This window comes from Miniopterus natalensis, chromosome 12 (assembly GCF_054644295.1).
Source record: "Miniopterus natalensis isolate mMinNat1 chromosome 12, mMinNat1.hap1, whole genome shotgun sequence".
Lineage (NCBI taxonomy): Eukaryota > Metazoa > Chordata > Mammalia > Chiroptera > Miniopteridae > Miniopterus > Miniopterus natalensis.
In genome coordinates this window covers 71962263-71979628 of record NC_142092.1, presented here as the reverse complement: position 1 = coordinate 71979628, position 17366 = coordinate 71962263, and the positions used below count along the sequence as shown (strand labels likewise).

At 54.0% G+C, this 17366-nt stretch overlaps 2 protein-coding genes across 3 annotated transcripts in view; one reads left to right on the top strand and one right to left on the bottom strand.

Moving 5' to 3' along the window:
• ABL1 (ABL proto-oncogene 1, non-receptor tyrosine kinase) overlaps positions 1-11785 on the top strand; it is an 86201-nt gene extending 74416 nt beyond the window's left edge. For both annotated transcript variants that reach the window (XM_016196612.2, XM_016196613.2), the window contains exons 7-11: positions 1604-1788; positions 3864-4016; positions 5393-5482; positions 5848-6012; positions 8191-11785. In XM_016196612.2, coding sequence (XP_016052098.2) covers positions 1604-1788; positions 3864-4016; positions 5393-5482; positions 5848-6012; positions 8191-9905 — 2308 coding nt within the window. In that variant the 3' untranslated portion in view covers positions 9906-11785. The remainder of the gene's footprint in view (positions 1-1603; positions 1789-3863; positions 4017-5392; positions 5483-5847; positions 6013-8190) is intronic.
• Positions 11786-16832: 5047 nt separating this feature from the next.
• Positions 16833-17366, bottom strand: QRFP (pyroglutamylated RFamide peptide). The gene has a single exon (XM_016196661.2). The coding sequence runs from the start codon at positions 17364-17366 to the stop codon at positions 16956-16958; it is 411 nt and encodes a 136-aa protein (XP_016052147.2). The 3' UTR covers positions 16833-16955.

Here is a 17366-nt window from a genome sequence, read left to right as displayed (position 1 = left end):
AAGGCCAGCCCTGGGTTCCTGACATTGCCGGCTCAGGCGTGCCAAAGTCTAGGGCTAGATTCAGCCAGGCCTAGACTCTGGACCAGTGGATCAGTTAATCCTCGGGTAAGAAACATCTCACTTTGGAACCATTTTGGACTAAGTAGAACATTAGATGATTCTTCAGAGGCGTCCTCCCTGGTAGCCACAGCGCGCTCTGAAGTGGGAGCTTGCTCATGGTCCCTCGAGGCCCGGCGTGTCCTAATGACCTTCCTGAGAGCGGCGTCACTGTTACTCAGACTGGCGGTAACAGCCAGTGCATGGGTTTTGTTTCTGCGTCGCATTTGTTTTTTCCCCTCCCTTCTTTTTATTATCATTTCCTTCTCCACTTAACTTGCTGTCGTCTGGTTCGGCAGTTCTTGCACAATCGTCAGAATTGTGTGTCTGTGGTTCTCAATTAGCGCCTTTGCCGTTTTAAAGCCTGGAGTGCTCTGACCTTCAGGCGTGCCGCAATTACCGTGGCCTCCGCATTCTTCAGTGGTGGAAAGGGCCTCCTAGCAGAGTGACAGCCTGTGCAGGATGGAGCCTCATGGGCTTTGCCGGAGCCTTTTATACGGGATGTTCTCCACGCCACTGTGCGACCTTTCCTACCCAGTTAACTCAAGTGTGAGACCCACGCGTGAGATTTCCTAGCGAGGAACAGGAGCGGTGTGTGTGAAGTGCTGGCAGTTCCTTGTAAGATAGGTTTTCCATGCTCTGCGGGACCCCGATTCAGGTGCTCCTGTCACACAAGGATAAAACCCTCTGAGGCTGCAAATTGAGATTTCTTGACTCCAGGTTTGCCTTGCACAGCTAGGTCCGTCTGTTCTCTCTTCATTTGGGCAAACTTAAAATCCGTTACCAAAATCCTATTAGGCACAGCTCCTCTGTATTTAATTTCCCTCTGATTGCTGGTGTGCGGCATTGTGTTAGCTGCTGCCTCTTCTCACTCCTCCATTCCTGTTTGCCTCGGGATTTCATGGCTATGTCCTTGAACCAAAAATTAGACTCCTACCTCCCCGGTAGATTTGGGAGGCGAGAGGAAGCTGGTTACATAGGAGAGAAGCCTTGGGATACATTTGGATAAGCACTGGGGAGAAAGAGGAAAGTAGGAAACACAATTTGGGCAAAGAATGCAGTGGGCTTTGCTTTACTTTGTCCCCCTGTCTGGACAAAAGTGTGGAGACTCAGGACAGCCTGTGTGCTTGCTCCTGGTTCCTGCCTAGAGCAGTGAGAACCAGACAGACACTTAGGTGACACATACTCTTCTCGGCATCAGTTGAAGCACTTTACCTATTAATTACCACTGAAAACAACCCTAAGAAGTAGGTGCTGTGTTATCCTTTTTGTTTTCTGGGTGCGGTAGCTGAGTCCCAGCGTAATGACCTTGCTCCAGGTCACAGGGCCAGGGAGTCTGCCCCCCCTTGCCCCTCTGCTGCCTCTCACCATGCTGGGAGCCCAGGTGGGTGCTGAGTTAACAGAAGCTCCTGGGGGACCAGACTCCCATTGTCCATTGTTGGTGGTGGGTTTGTGACGTTGGAAAGATAGGCAGGGACTCTCACAGATAAACATTTTCCTTTCTCAGAGATCTCGCTGCCCGAAACTGCCTGGTAGGGGAAAACCACTTGGTGAAGGTGGCTGATTTCGGCCTGAGCAGGTTGATGACAGGGGACACCTACACTGCCCACGCTGGGGCCAAGTTCCCGATCAAGTGGACTGCACCCGAAAGCCTGGCCTACAACAAATTCTCCATCAAGTCCGACGTCTGGGGTAAGGGTCACTCCAGCCCCCCACCCTCCCCCCCGTCGCCCGGCCAGGGTGTGGCTTCTTTTACCTGTTTTCCTCTCCTGCTTTTTCACGGCCCTTTCTCCCCATCACTGAGTTCTCTCTTTTGCTCATTTCTTTTTCTTCTAAAAATCTTATCTTCCCTGTTCTCTCTCCAGAGTGAAGTAAAAGGGAGCTTTTTCTTCTGAAATAATTCAGATTAACTTACCACCTCTGTCTTTGTGCTAAGTTTGTTGCTTGGGTTTGCGGGGGCAGCTTGCCTACCGTGTAGGCGCCAGAGGTCTCCGGGGGAATGCTGTGTGGTGTGGTTTGGGCTTTCAGTAGGATATTCCCCTCTGAAGCCTCCTATGACACTGTTGTGTTTTTACATTTTTAAAGAACTTTTTGTTGTGGCAAATTATAAGCATACCCTGAAGAAGACAGACATGCCTAATGAACCCATGGCAACCATCACCAGCTCTGCTAATCACCCACCACCTCTTGCTCCTCTGTGCCCCGCCCACACCCCTGGCCCTTTGAAGCACATCCCAGACATGATGCTGTTTGGTCCGGAAGTATTTCAGTACGAGCCTCTTAAAGATGGCATTTTTATCCTCATGCCCACAGTGCCCCTCCTCCCGAAACTGACAGCAATTTCCAAATATTATCAAGGATCCAGTTAGTGCTCAAATTTCCCCAATGAATCATAAAAGTCATACTTTTCTTTGCAGTCTATTTGAATTGAGATTGAAATACGGTTCACACGGGATTAGTTGGCCTGTTGCCTAAAACCCCTTAACCCGTGAGCTCCCTCTCCGTCTCACTTCCCTTGCTGTTCTTTGTTGAAGAGATCCTGTGCTTGTCCTCTAAAGCCTCCCTCAGCCTGGATCTTGCTCACTGTGCCTGCGGCCTGCCTCCGATGCCCCTCTCCCCAGTATTCCTGGTAAGGGCAGCTGGGTCTGAACAGCTGGGCCACAGTCGGATTGACCTTTTCCTTTCAGTCAAGAGTTCTTCATGGGCGATGGTGTGCGTTTTCATCAGTAGGTACATAATTCTTGATTTTCTTTTTTATGACCTTAGCAGTTACTGACACCCAACACCTAGATCCACTAATTATTAGGGGTTAGTTACCAGATGGTAGTTTTCTAATCTCTCATTTCTTACTCACTTATTAGCTCAGTGGTTCTGTGAGAAGAAACTTCCCCTCACCTACTGTTGGTTACTCAGGATAGACGTTTGCTTTCCCGCCATCACTTACTAGTTTTCACAGTAAGAAGTTGGTTTCTTAATACTCCACGATGGTGACCAATTTGATTTTTGTTTGTTTTTTTGTGTGTGATATAAAGAACTCACGTATATAACGTGTTTAAATACATTTGATGTGTTTTAATCTGCTCGGTTATTTTTCTTATTGATGCTCAGATTTCACCTTTGGCCGGTGGAAACTCATGTTGCTCCTGGTCTTCTTGACAAGATCCTTGTAGCTTTTGTACCATCAGTGCTGTCCGCAATGATAAGATATTTTGGATTCATTCCCTGCCCGAGACCTGAGCGACCCATTTCTCTGGGAAGTCAGTTCTGCTTCCTTTGGTGGGATCAGGAATTCCAAAGCTGTACTGGGGGCCTGCAAAACTTCCAAAGATCTTACAAGATTTTTGTGAAATTTTTAGAGTTCAAAGGGGCTTTAGAGATAATCTCATACTCCAGAAAGGGGCGGTGGCTTGTTGTAATTAAGCACATAGCCAGTTGCTCACAGAGCTAGGGGTAGAAATAGCCTGATCTCTAGCCCTAGATTCCCTCCACCAACTGTCCCAGCAGGATTGCCACATTACCTGCAGTACCCTGGAGGGGTTCATCAGCCGGGTCTCCTCTTTCCCCATGTGTTCTGGTCTGTGGGGTGGGTGAACTGAAGGTTTCAGTCTGCCCTGGGCTGTTGGTAATTAAGAGCCTGGTAAAATGTCAGCATCTGGCCTGCTTTGAGGGCATAACTTCTGTTGTCTACTGCACAGGTAACCAATTTTAAATGCAGGAGACTTAAATCTTATACATTTCAAATAACCTTTCTCTTGTTTTTCCCCCAGCATTTGGAGTACTGCTTTGGGAGATTGCTACCTATGGCATGTCACCTTACCCAGGAATCGACCTGTCGCAGGTGTATGAGCTGCTAGAGAAAGACTATCGCATGGAGCGCCCGGAAGGCTGTCCCGAGAAGGTCTACGAACTCATGCGAGCATGTGAGCCTCCCCTGCCAGTTCTGAAAATTACGTGTGGGCTTTGTAAAGCATTCCACTGCAGGAGTGTACATGCACAGTAAAAAACTAGAGCATTATATCGCCTCTCTTCATTCCCAGTCTTCAGAGCAGTGAATGGAACAGTTTGATACAAATTTTTGTAGCCTTTTTTCACTTTTTCTCTATACGTTTATTTATACATAGTATTTATATTTGAGGGTTTTTTGTTTGTTTTTGAATATTGCGATTGATGCATACCAAACTGGGATTTCTTTTTAATAAATACAAGTTCCTGGACTTACCTTCAAACATCTGCTATAGTAGGTAGATGTTCCAGGGGACGTTTATCTGGTTGGTTTTATTATATATATATATAAAATCATTTTTGCAACTTTGTTTGTACTTAGCAGTGTAATCGACCTACCTTTCTATGTCCATAATCCAGATTTTTCTCCTCCCTGCTTGCTTTTTTTTAAAAAACATATCTTTATTGATTTTAGAGAGAGGAAAGGAGGGGGAGAGAGAGATAGAAACATCAACGATGAGAGAGTCATTGATCGGTTGCAGCCCACAACCTGGGCATGTGCCCTGACCGGGAATCTAACCCCAATCTCCTGGATCCTAGGTTGATGCTCAACCCCTGAGCCACACCTGCTGGGCTCCCTACTTATTTTTAATCTAGCTGTTGAGCATCCCATGAATGACTTACCCATTCACCCAGTCCTTTTGATGAACATTTGGTGATTTTACACATTGGTTTGGGTTTTGCTGTGATAAGCAAGGTAGGAGTGAGCACCCTCACATACGCACCTCTGTGTTTACTGGTATTGCTGAAAATTGAACTGTTGGCTCAAAGGGCATGTGTGTTTTATGTTTTGATAGATTTTCCCAAACTGTTTTCCAGAAAAGGTTGTACCAATATATACTCCCACCAGAAGTATGTGTGAGTGACTCCCATCCTCACAGCTCTGGCCTGGCCAGTCCGCAGCCCTCGGTCACATCTTGCTCTGACCGCCGTGTCTTTTTGGATGCGGATTTCGGGCTTTGGTAACCATGAAGTAGGGGTGAGCTGCTTGGCTTAGTAGTTCCCTGCAATTGCTAGAGGGGTTGGGAAAATATATTTGGAAATGCAGTTCTGGCAGTCAACATCTCTCTGGGGTTTTACAACCCATATTCCTGCCAATATCTACAGTTCTCTCAAATTCTTAACGCCCATAATAGGACACGATGGCATTCGTCACTTTAACTTGTCACACTAAAAGATGAGTAGCAGGAGCGGAACACTTCTTTCATTTCTAGACTTTTCCTTGGGAATTGCTAGCCACACACGTGTTGGCAAGGCCCCCGTGGGTGGTCTGACTGAGGTCTCATCTGTCCAGGTTGGCAGTGGAATCCCTCTGACCGGCCCTCCTTTGCTGAAATCCACCAAGCCTTTGAAACAATGTTTCAGGAGTCCAGCATATCAGATGGTAAAGTGCCCATCCTTGGGGTGCCTGCCGTGTGGCGAAAGGTTGGGGTAGGAGGGACGGCTGTGGGGGAGGGGACTCTAGCTCTGCTCCTTCAGTTCACTTCCAGGGAGAAGTGCAAGGGCCAGCAAGTTATCTGAGGCCAGAAAGCTGGACAGCAGTGTTGAGTGTGGAGTGCTCTGTCGTAGCCATGCAGGATTCTGAAAACTATTCAGTGCCGTTTCTTTATCATCTGTATCTCTTTTCTGTAAATGTGTGTAGATGACCACTGTTACTGTAAAAAGCAAAAGAAAACCAACATACCAAAATGACACCACTGCTGATGGCTGCTGGTTTTTGTGTGTGTGTTTGTTTTTGGTGGTTCTTAGAAGTGGAAAAGGAACTGGGGAAAAAAGGCATGCGAGGGGTTGCAGGTACTTTGCTGCAGGCCCCAGAGCTGCCCACCAAGACAAGAACCTCCAGGAGAGCTACGGAACACAAAGATTCCACCGACGTGCCTGAGATGCCCCACTCCAAGGGCCCAGGAGAGCCTGGTAGGTCTCCACCCCATCCCCACCAGAGGCCAGGGCCAGGGTGGCACGTGGGAAGCAGTGAGTGGAACCTGCCCAGAGAGGCAGGCAGATCCCATGTTAGACTTGCGTTAGAAGGAAGATTCTCCTCTCTCCGCAGCACAGCCCCTCTCTCCCCACTCCCACTGCCCGGGAATCATTAGGAGCCATTGGCTTGGCTCCAGCAGTCAGTCACATGGGCAGAGGTGCTTACAAAACCTGAGAAAGGAGCCCACCTTGTCATGTGTCGTTCACAGCTGTGGCCCAGAGTGAGTGTCCTGTCTGGCCTCTGAGAAGTGAGAGGGAGATGGGAGTGGTTCAGGAGGGATCTTGATAGTATCAGGGTTGGATCTGGTGCCTCCTGTGTGTCAGGTTGTATTCAGAGTCAGGCTGCTTTGACGTAGCAGTTGCCCCCCTGCACCCCAAACCCCACAAGCCCGGGTCCTAGTGCAGACCAGTGGCAGAACGAAAGTGTTGGAGGAGGGCCATCGTCGGGTTTGTAGAGGATGCTCTGACGGACCACAGACTAAGTGGGAAGGGACAGGACAAAGCCAGAATTATGGGATGTCTTGCCACAGTAGAATCTATAGAACCATGATTCCCAAGTTTTCTTGTTTGTTTTTTAATGTTTTTATTGAGTCTAGAGAGAGGGGGGCAGAGAGGGAGAAAAACATTGTTTTGAGAGAGAAACATTGATTGGTTGCCTAATGCATGCGCCCCAACCAGGGAGCGAACTTGCAACCTGGGTATGTGCCCTGACCAGGAATCAAACCTGCGATCTTTCTGTGTACAGGACTATGCTCCAACCAACTGAGCCACATCAGTCAGGGCCCAAGTTTTTCTAATTATGTACCCATATTAAAGAAAAATTGAGTGTGTAGCGCATACATGTATGTGTGTGTGTATTTATATGTATATACACAGACACACATACATACATATGTATATAGAGAGAATATATACGTATGTACTATTGCACAAATATATTAAGTATATTATAAAACATATATGTAAAAGTTTACCTGAGAAATACGTCCACATTACGGTGCTTTTTTTCCATACCCCCAATCACCTTGCTCTGCCTACTTTGGGGGCCATGGGGCATAAACAGTCCAGAACCTTAGACCCTTTGTCCTTCTGTTAGTTGTGATTTCAGGTAGTTGAGCAATGGGGAGGAGCCACTGTGGGAACTCCAGGCTTACGAAACGGCCCGTGGGTACCAGTCATGTTTGTTTGTGCCCGTCGGTGTTCACCGTCAGGGGTATCCTGATATATAATCTCAGGAAACCAAAAACGTCAGCTGCTCAGCACTGGGATACTGCTGTGCAGAGCATGTGAATCCCACCTTCTTTGCCCTCTTCCGCTGGCTCACCGTTTTGGGAGGTCCTGGGCTCTCCCTAAGTCCCATGTCCTGCATCCCACCTGGTATTCTGGTAAATGCCACTTGTACCTCTGCTCTGAGCTACGAGGTGTGACAGAAACCTCTCTCCCTGCAGCTGCCGCCGAGGAGAATTCTGTCAGTCACTAGCAAGGAGCTTGGCAACACCAGAAAGACTCCTTAGAAGCTATTGTTCATATTTAAAGAGTGTCCATTTAAAAATTTTAAAAGGTCACCCCTGCTTGTTTCCTGAGCATAATAGCCTGTTGACACTGTGCCCCGTGGGCGTGTCCCTTTCCCTCCAGGTCATACCTCATGAGGTCTTAGGCACCTCAACCCCCTGGCTGGTCTGAGATGCACAGGTCTGACCCTTTGCTTGGCCTTGTCATGGTTTTTACTTAACAGATGTGGGGGGTACTCTGCTGATTTAAAGAAAAGCAGTGCAGGGATAAGGGGCCAGAGTGACCCCGGCTCTCCCCTGCTGTCTTCAAGGAGAGAGACCTGAGCTTTTCCTCATAAGAATACTAACGACAGTGACAACAGTTAGAAGTGATGCCCACGTTCATTACTGCGTGGCATTCTCCCAGCAGTGCTGCAGATTGGCTTATCTGAGTTTCACGGGTGGGAAGGCCGAGGGTGAGGGAGGAAGTATCTTGCCCAGGCCCGTGGCTGCAAGCAGCAGAGGCAATCACACCGGCCCCTGCAGAGCGTGGGAGGCCAGCCCCAGGGCCTGGCCCACCAGGAGCTTCTAGCCTGGGTTTGTTCACCCTTCCCCTGTGTTTCAGATCCTCTGGACCACGAGCCTGCCGTTTCTCCATTGCTCCCTCGCAAAGAGCGAGGTCCTCAGGAGGGTGGCCTGAACGAAGAGGAGCGCCTCCTCCCCAAAGATAAGAAGCCCAATTTGTTCAGCGCCTTGATCAAGAAGAAGAGGAGGACGGCCCCCACCCCTCCCAAGCGCAGCAGCTCCTTCCGGGAGATGGATGGCCAGCCTGAGCGCAAGGGGCCCACAGAGGAAGAGGGCCGTGAAGTCAGCAATGGGGCGCCTGCTCTCCCGCCCCTGGACCCAGCTGAGCCAGCCAAGTCCCCAAAGCCCAGCAGCGGGGCTGGTGTCCCCAATGGAGCCTTCCGGGAGTCGGGGGGCCCAGGCTTCCGGTCTCCCCACCTGTGGAAAAAGTCTAGCACGCTGACCAGCGGCCGATTAGCAGCCGGTGAAGAGGAGAGTGGAAGCAGCGCCAGCAAGCGCTTCCTGAGGTCCTGCTCTGCCTCGTGCGTGCCGCACGGGGCCAAGGACACGGAGTGGAGGTCCGTCACACTGCCCCGGGACCTGCAGTCCACGGGAAGGCAGTTTGACTCGTCCACTTTTGGGGGGCACAAAAGTGAGAAGCCTGCTCTGCCCCGGAAGCGGGCGAGTGAGAACAGGTTTGACCAGGTGACCAGGGGCACAGTGACGCCCCCACCCAGGCTGGTGAAGAAGACGGAAGAGGCGGCCGATGAGGTCTTCAAAGACCCGACGGAGTCCAGCCCGGGCTCCAGCCCTCCCAGTCTGACCCCAAAACTCCTCCGAAGGCAGGTTGTGGTGGCCCCTTCCTCTGGCCTGCCCCATAAGGAAGAGGCTGGCAAGCCTGGTGCCTTGGGGACGCCTGCTGCAGCTGAGCCAGTGCCCCCCACCAGCAGAGCGGGACCAGGCGCGTCTGGAGGGGCCAGCAAGGCCCCCGGTGAGGACTCTAGAATGAGGAGGCACAAGACCACCTCCGAGTCCCCAGGGAGAGACAAGGGGAAGTTGTCCAAGCTCAAGCCTGCCCCGCCGCCCCCACCACCAGCCTCAGCCGGGAAGGCCGGGAGGCCCTCTCAGAGCCCAAACCAGGAAGCAGCCGGGGAGGCGGGCACCAGCGGGAAAGCAAAATCCTCGGCTGTGGTTGTGGATGCTGTGAACGATGCTGCCAGACCCAGCCAGCTGGGAGAGGGCGTCAAGAAGCCTGTGCTCCCGTCCATGCCAAAGCCGCAGTCATCCACCAAGCCAGCTGGGACCCCCACCAGCCCAGGCCCCACTGCCCCCACGTTGCCATCAGCATCCTCCGCCCTGGCAGGGGACCAGCCGTCCTCCACTGCCTTCATCCCTCTCATATCGACCCGCGTGTCTCTTCGGAAAACCCGCCAACCTCCTGAGCGCATTGCGAGTGGCACCATCACCAAGGGCGTGGTCCTGGATGGCACCGAGGCCCTGTGCCTTGCCATCTCCAAAAACTCCGAGCAGATGGCCAGCCATAGCGCCGTGCTCGAAGCTGGCAAAAACCTCTACACCTTCTGCGTGAGCTACGTGGACTCCATCCAGCAGATGCGCAACAAGTTTGCCTTCCGCGAGGCCATCAACAAGCTGGAGAATAGTCTCCGGGAGCTTCAGATCTGCCCGGCGACAGCGGCGAGTGGCCCAGCGGCCACGCAGGACTTCAGCAAGCTCCTCAGCTCTGTGAAAGAGATCAGTGACATCGTGCAGAGGTAGCAGAAGCCAGCGCCGGGCCAGCCAGTGCCGCCTGCCATGCGTGAGGGCTCCCCCATGTCCGTGACGATGGCTGACGGGACCAGTGATCTGGGACCTTGGCCCCGGAGCTGAGGGCCACCCTGGAGTACAGCCCTACTACCTACATGTGCACCAACTGTCCTCTTGCACTTGCCGCCTCCTCAGCCCACCCGCTGGGCCCTCTGTCCGAGTTCTATCTGTGGAGTCCCGCCTGGTGGACTGCGGTCGCCATGCCAGCCCCTTCCCTGTAGGGCACTTCAGACTGAGCCCTTCGGGCCAGCTGGGAAGGTGGGCGAGCGTCTCCCCTTCGTGTTTCTTTCTGGAGGATTTCCTCTGGCTCCGCCTTCTCCTCAGCTTTCCCCAACAAGTGCCCTGAATGGGAGCTGTGTCACCATGCCTTGGGGACTGTTACCTTCACACACCTGGTGGAAGGAGCCTGTCCCCTCTTCCTCCTGCCACTTGAGACGCATTTGCAGAACTGCATCCTGGGAGGCCCTCCCTGGGCCACTCTGCCTCCACTGCTCTGGGCTGGTGCCCTTCCACTTCCTCACGGGCAGGACAGCTCTCATTTGGGGGTAAAACAGGGTGCTAACACTAGCCAGCCTTTGGGTCCAGGAAGGGGGGGACTGGAGAGGCCCACGGTGGGGGACTGTCCTGTCATCCTCTGTGTGTCCTCAGAGCCCAGTTCCTGCTCTCTTGTGACGTGCACTGCTGATCCTGGATGGAAGCTTGAGTCTTAAGGGAAGCAGGTCGCAGTCCAGCACACAGGGACGGGATGCAGGAGGAGTGGCTTGTGGGTGAACAGCTGGTGCTGAGGTGGCCTGGGGTTGGGCCTAGGCGGGTCTTTGGTGGTCCCAGTGTTACCTTCTTTTTGAATTTCTAGGTGCCCTGAAAAAGGCACTTGATCTTGATTTCTGACCGATCTTCCTGTCCCCTATACTCCCCTAAGACACAGCAGATTCTTGCAGGGCTCTTTCCTGTGTGAGAAGACAGTTCTCAGCTTTCTGGAATCTTGAAGCATTTCGAAGCTCTGCTTTCCTCACAGCCGACACAGACGTCGGGCACCAGCATGCAAACAGGAGGAAAAGGACTGGGCGCCAAGGCCCCACCCAGTGTTGGCTGCACCCTCGTGGGCAAATGTCTTATTTAATTACCACGGGCAGCACTTAGCCTTCAGGGATGAAGAAAAACACAAAGAAATGAGACCCTGGGAAGCGTCTGGAAGAGCAGGCCTTGGCGTAATCCTCCCTTGGGCTGCCCAGGACCAGGCTCGTGGGACAGGGCCCAGGTCTCCTTGACCTTGACCCAGAGCAGCTACTGAGGAGTGGGCAGGCACCTGCCTGGGCCTTCCTGCAAGCCCAGAACCAGCCCTTGGAGAAACCGGCAGAAAACCACCTTCTGCTCCCCACACCTCATGCCCTCGACCTCACACAGACCCCGTTTTTACGCTAATCACCCAAACTTGTATTTTATTTCTCTGGATCGTTTGATATTGTCCTGACAGCATCACCTCTGCCCCCGACAGCTGTGTTCACAGACTGAGGGAGGCGCTAGAACACCGCTGGCGGCCTTGCAGACAAAGCAGACAGGCCCCGGTGCCTGCCTCCTGTTCCTGAGGCTCTGGTCTCCTTCCTTCACACGACGTGCCACTATATTTTGCATTTATATCTTGGTATTACACTCTTGTAGACTTGCTCTTTTATAAATTACATGTAAATAGTTTTCCACACCCCTACCTTCTCGAATGCCTATGGTTTCTCTTTTTTTTGGTCCAGTACATTTTGTTTCTGTATGTGACTGTTTTTTTGAATCCACATCTCTCCTCCGTAGTATTTTTTAAATAAATGTTTACAACATTAGAATTTGGACAGATTGCTTTAGTCTGTATCACTTTCCAGTCACCCAGAGCCATGGCGGGAGGGAGGGCGTCCTTGTTTCCTGGAAGGGCTTGGGGCTCTTATTTAGGTTTTAGGGTACAGAATGATGGCAGGTCATGGCAGGCACTTTCCCTACCCTCATCTCAAACCCTTCCCGCGCCCCTGGCACACAGTTGTCAGCAGCCCAGCTCTTGTCAGAGGCACTAAGAGTGAGCTGTGCCACCGTATGGGCGACTTCTGACTGAAAGGACAAGGAAAACCAGCCAAGGGCTGTGCCAACTGTCCGGCTGCCACAGTGTCATTGAAATGGGGGGTGTAATGTCCTGATTCCTCGCTAGCCTGAGAGGGTCAATCCCTGCACTCATGCCCATGCACCCTCTCTTGGTCTTTGAACTTACTTTCTGCCACTGCCCTTGGCCCCAAAATGCCCCTCACCATGCCGGTGCTATTTCTTCCTGTGGATGGGGGGGAGCAGGGCACGCTGGCCTGCGAGGGGATGGAGGTGCCACCCTGGGCCCTGCCTTGGCCTCTCCCAGCCCCCAGCCAGGGGGTCGTGGGGGGGGGTGGCGCTGACTTTTCTCATCTTGGCCTCCATTCAACACCAGCTGACAGCCGGGAAGTAGAAGTCGGGAGAAAGCACTCTGTGATGGTGATGCTTACTAAGCCAGCAGATGTGTCAGGGGGCCCATCCTGCTCACCAGAGCATGGTGGGGAACATGGGTGAGGGGAACCTCTCACCGGAGGCCTCAGCAGCGAGGGGTGTGGCACGCAGGTGACGGAGGTAAAGACACTGCCTGGGACGAGTTTGCCAGAACCCACCTGTGTGCGCTCGCAAGCCCAGCTGCCACAAGCAGTGCCCAAGGTCAGGGCTCTTTCCTCTCTCCTCAGAGGCAGTGACGGGCTGGGCCCCAGGTCCGTGCCTACTTGAACCGTCACTGGACACCAGCTCTTCTCTTGAATGACAGCTCTCCGGTCTGAAAGAGGGTGTGGAGTGGTGGTGACGACAGCCACCAGTGGTGGCTGCTTCCTCATGTCAGGCGTGGTCAGTCATGGAATCTACACTGCAGCCTCCTGGGCAGGGTATGTGGTAAGACCCTTCCCCCAAATGAGAATCCTTCATGTATTTCACCTGAGCTTAACCTTGGGTCCAGCCATTTTAGGACAATGGTTTTTAAACTATTTTGGGACACAGGACCCCTTGAAAGCTCAATGCAGACTACCTCTAGCCTCATAAAAATGCACACTCAACAGTTTTCAGATAATTTTGAGTTCTGCTCTCAGTCCAGAACCAAGGAGTACCCAAGGGCCAACCTGCCAAGAGGGCCCACCGCTGCTAATAGTGCTATCCCAGAATCGGAGCCTAAAACATCAGAAGTTTAGGATGGGCACGTGGTGGGATGTTTGTAGTGGAATATTACGGAGCAGTGAGAGTGGACTGAACGTTGCCACAGCACATGAGTGAGTCTCGCGATGTCACGTTGAGCAGAGTGGCCACGAGCTGGTGATGCCAGAGCTCTCATTTACATGAACGGCAGGGCGGTCTGGGGAGTGGTGCTGGGTGTCAGGATGGAGGGTGATGGAACAGGGGGACGGTCATGCCAGGCTAGGGCATGGGGGAGCTCTGGGGAGCAGGCAGCGCCCCGGTTCTTAGTCTGGGTGGTGCTTGGTGGGTGTCCCCTGGAGAGAGACCTCAAGCTGCACAGTTGGGATCACGCACGTTTCCATGGTTTGTGTGTCAGCGACGGCTTTCCAAAACCCCAGCTCACGAGCACCTCCCGCCACTCGCAGGTGTGCTCTGCGTCGCCACGTGCAGCCCGCACACCTTTTTCCTATGAGGTAGGCCCTGTCACTGTCCTCGTTTGATGGGTGAGGAAAGGGGCTCAGAGATGTGAAGCCGCTTGCCCAAGGTCACACAGCATGTGCCGGCTACAGTGGCGATGCCAAGACTAATGTTTCGACAGTGCAGATGGCCACAGCGTGACTCGCAGTGACGGTGCTCCAGGCCCAGGCCCCTCCCTCCGCCGTAGGAGAGGCTGAGAGTGAGCTCGCCCAGCTTCTTGGGCATCAAGATCTTGATAGGTGTTCCCAAATTGAGTGCACCAGAAAATTCAGTTTCTAAACGTGTTGGCACAGGAGACTTTAGGCCGGACAAGACTGACCAACCACGGTGGCCCGTCCGCGCCTGCCCTCAGCTGGTGCTCACCCAGCACCTTCGGCAGGGCTCCAGCTCCCTGCCTGGAGGGTTAGGGATGAGGCATTGTGTCCGGGTTGGGTCTTCCTCAGAACGAGTCACAGCGTCTGGCACTGGGCCAGTTAGCACAAGGTGGCCTCGTCCAGCACGGCAGCTGCCCAATGGCTTGCTGCCCCCACGAGCCTCTCTTTCTTAAACATTTTTATTAATAGTTCAAACACATGGGAGCATATAGACAAATACCCCCCCTCCAGTTTAACTGCTGAATACCTTTAGACCTACACCCGACAAAGGCCTTTCTCGTGTTTAAGTAAGTGTGACGGAGAATGCAAACTGCTCTGGTGCCTGCGCCGGAGATCCCGCGCTGCTGCTCCGGGGAGCGTACAGCTTCCAGAACAGATGCTCGCCAGCGAGCCTCGCGCCGCCTTCCCTAACCCGCAGAGTAACCCTCCCACCAAGGAGGGGGCGGGGGAGGCCCCAAACCTTGCCTGAGCCGGTGGGGCCGAGGGGCACGGTTAAAGAGCTTTAGCCAAATGGAGTGGGAGTGGATTTGACAGTGCCCTCAGCAGGTCGATTGTTCCGATTTTCAGGGTTATTGAGCTCGAATGTACCGGCAACTGGAAAGAACAGCTGTGGTTGATTTTAGTTCAGCGACCGAAGCCTAACGACAGGATACCCCTGCCTGCCAAGGCCTCCCCTCTCCCCTTCCCTCTGATTTCCTCCTGGAGGCTAATCTAATCCGACTCAATTAAAGCCCGGCCAGGGAAGGTGTGTGCAAACACACAGGAGAGCCGCGGCCTTGGTAACCTCCAAGTCCAGTAATTAGGGACCACGGGGTGGCTCTTTTTTTAAGGTGTGTATTTCCATTTCTAAGAGTGGAAATTGGCAAGTGAGGGTCAACCAGGGGACTTGTTGCAGGTGTCCCTCTGCCGTGGGCCTTTGGTCTGTTCCACCTGGTCTCTCATGAGCATGTTCTCGGGTTCCCTTTGTGTGCGTGAAAAAGCTGGTAGGTGATTCAGGTATGTGCGGATGGGTGATCCAGGTGTGTGCGAAGGAACTGATGGGTGATCCAGGTGTGTGCGAAGGAACTGATGGGTGATCCAGGTTGCTGTCCCCCGACCCCCTTAGCACAGTGCGAATGAGCACACCCTGGGCTAGGCAGCCTGGGCTGGAATCCGCTTGTCCCCTCTGCTGCTCTGACAGATTCTGGGCACTGGAGCTGTCCTTTATGTTTTCTTGAGGTGGTCTTCCGTGGCTTGAGGGCTGAGTGTTTGTCCTCAGACAAAGACCCGGGGATGTGTTCCATCCCCATCGGACGGTTAGGTTAGCAGGAGGAATCCTGGGTCGTCCTTCCTTGGACAGTGGTGGTCAGAGTGCGCCGTTCCCCCCCCACACTGCCCGGTCCCTCCCCCAGCAGCCCCGAGCCCCATGGCACATCTGCAGGGCATCGGCGAGACGTGGTGAGGAGCCAGGGGAAGGCCGCCCCCTTCGGCCTCAGGTGACATTCTGACTCCCGTGCGCCCACCCTGCTTCACCAGCCTGTTCCCCCGGGTCAGCGTGGCTCCCGTGGCTCAGACCCCAACACCCCTTAATGAAGTGGCTTTCTCGCCGAGGATCGAGTGCTGCTCCTGGGGAATGTAAGTCACTAACTGGCTGGAAAACACGGTGACGTGCTCCAGGGTGCCAAGCTGGGTCCAGCCCGGTGTGGCTAACAGGCTAATAAAAATCCACCAATTAATTGTGGCAGCTCAGTGGGAAATTACTCAGTTGTGAACAGGGGGGAGCAGCAGCTCCTGGGGAGGGGGAGACGTTGCCATGGTAACATAGACACAGGTTCTCCTGGCAGTGGAAACAGCCCCGGGAGTGAGAAGGGGCAGACCCACCGCGTCTGACACAGGCTAGGGCCCAGGACAGCGGTCGTGGAGACGCCCAGCCTCGCCCCAGGCCTGCAGCTTCTCCAGGCTGAGGGCCCGCCGGCCCCCCAGGTAGAGAAAGGGTTTTCAGAAGGCTCCCTGCTTGGAAACCAGGGAGGCAGCACTCAAGGGCAGGAGGAAAATGCACCCCGTGTGTTTCCCTATACCTCCGACCATGGGCACTTGACCAGCAGCCAGTTACGGGGACCTGGGAGGGGCGTGCGGCACATGCAGCCCGGCTTCCATCTCCCCAGAGCTAAGGCACTGGCCACACAGGAAAGCGAATTCCCGGGGCCCAGGGGACCTGTCGGCAGGAGGCAGGCAAGATCCTGTTACCACTTGCAGTTGTTACAGCTTTTATTTCAAAAGATCCAAGCAGCACATTTCACATTCTGAGCACTGGCAATGCAGCCTTGCTGACACTGGGCAGACACTGGGCCGCCGAGCGGGACCATTGTCCGAAGGGGATGGGCAGCTGGTTCTGAACGGCATCTCGGCACCACAGCAGGGCTTCTCGCCAAGGGGTCTCATGTTAACGGGGTAAAGAGCAAGATTTTACTTTCTCATTTTTAACTTCCAGAGCCATGCTCTGTGCCCCTTGGGAGGCACTCATTCGCAGTTGCACTCGGATGTCAGCCCCAGACATCCCCTGTGGAGACCGTCAACGCTCTGATTACCCCTCTGCACTCCCTCAGTCTGCCTACCTGCAGCCCGCAGCCGGCACAGCCCACTGCCTGCTCGCACTCACGGCCGCCAGGGTCTCGGCTCTATGCCTGGGGGGGGGGGGGGGGCACCCAGAACCAGGCACCGGGAGGCACCTGTGAGCTACAACAGCAGTGGCATTTTCTCCCTGACCCCAGACCCAGCCTGCTCTTGGTCACCTCCTTTTGGATACCACCCAGGTTTTTGCTTTAGCAAAGCTGGAAATCAAAAGAAAGCACCCACCTAACCAATCCTACGGCTAATAATACATTATACTAACACCCACCCCTTTTCAGGGTCTTTGAGGTGGGGGGGCCGAGGAGAGACCCTCTCCAGGGTGCCCGGCCCTTCACCGCCGGCCGAAGCGGAAGCGGAAGCCGCCTTTCTTCCTGCTGTAGCCGTTGAGCTCCTCCGCCAGCGTCCCCAGCGGGCTGCTGGCCTTCTCGCCGTCGGCCAGGAGGAAGCCAGCGACCCCCCTGCCCTCATCCTGCCGCCCGAAGCGGAGCCCGAAGCCGGCGCGCTCCCTGCGGGACATCTGCAGCTCCTTGGCCATGACGAGCAGGGCTTGCGGGTGTGGAGCTCCGGGCCTGGGAGAGAGGCCCCGCGGTAAGGGGACGCGGCGCCCCGCAGCCGGGCCGGCCCAGCTCGTGTCGCCTCTGGCGCCGCCCAGGGTGTCCATGGGCTCTTCTCTGCCCAGCAGAGGAAAGCAGGTGCCCAGCGGCAGGAGGAGGAGGCAGGGGAGGAAGTAAGGGCCTGTCAT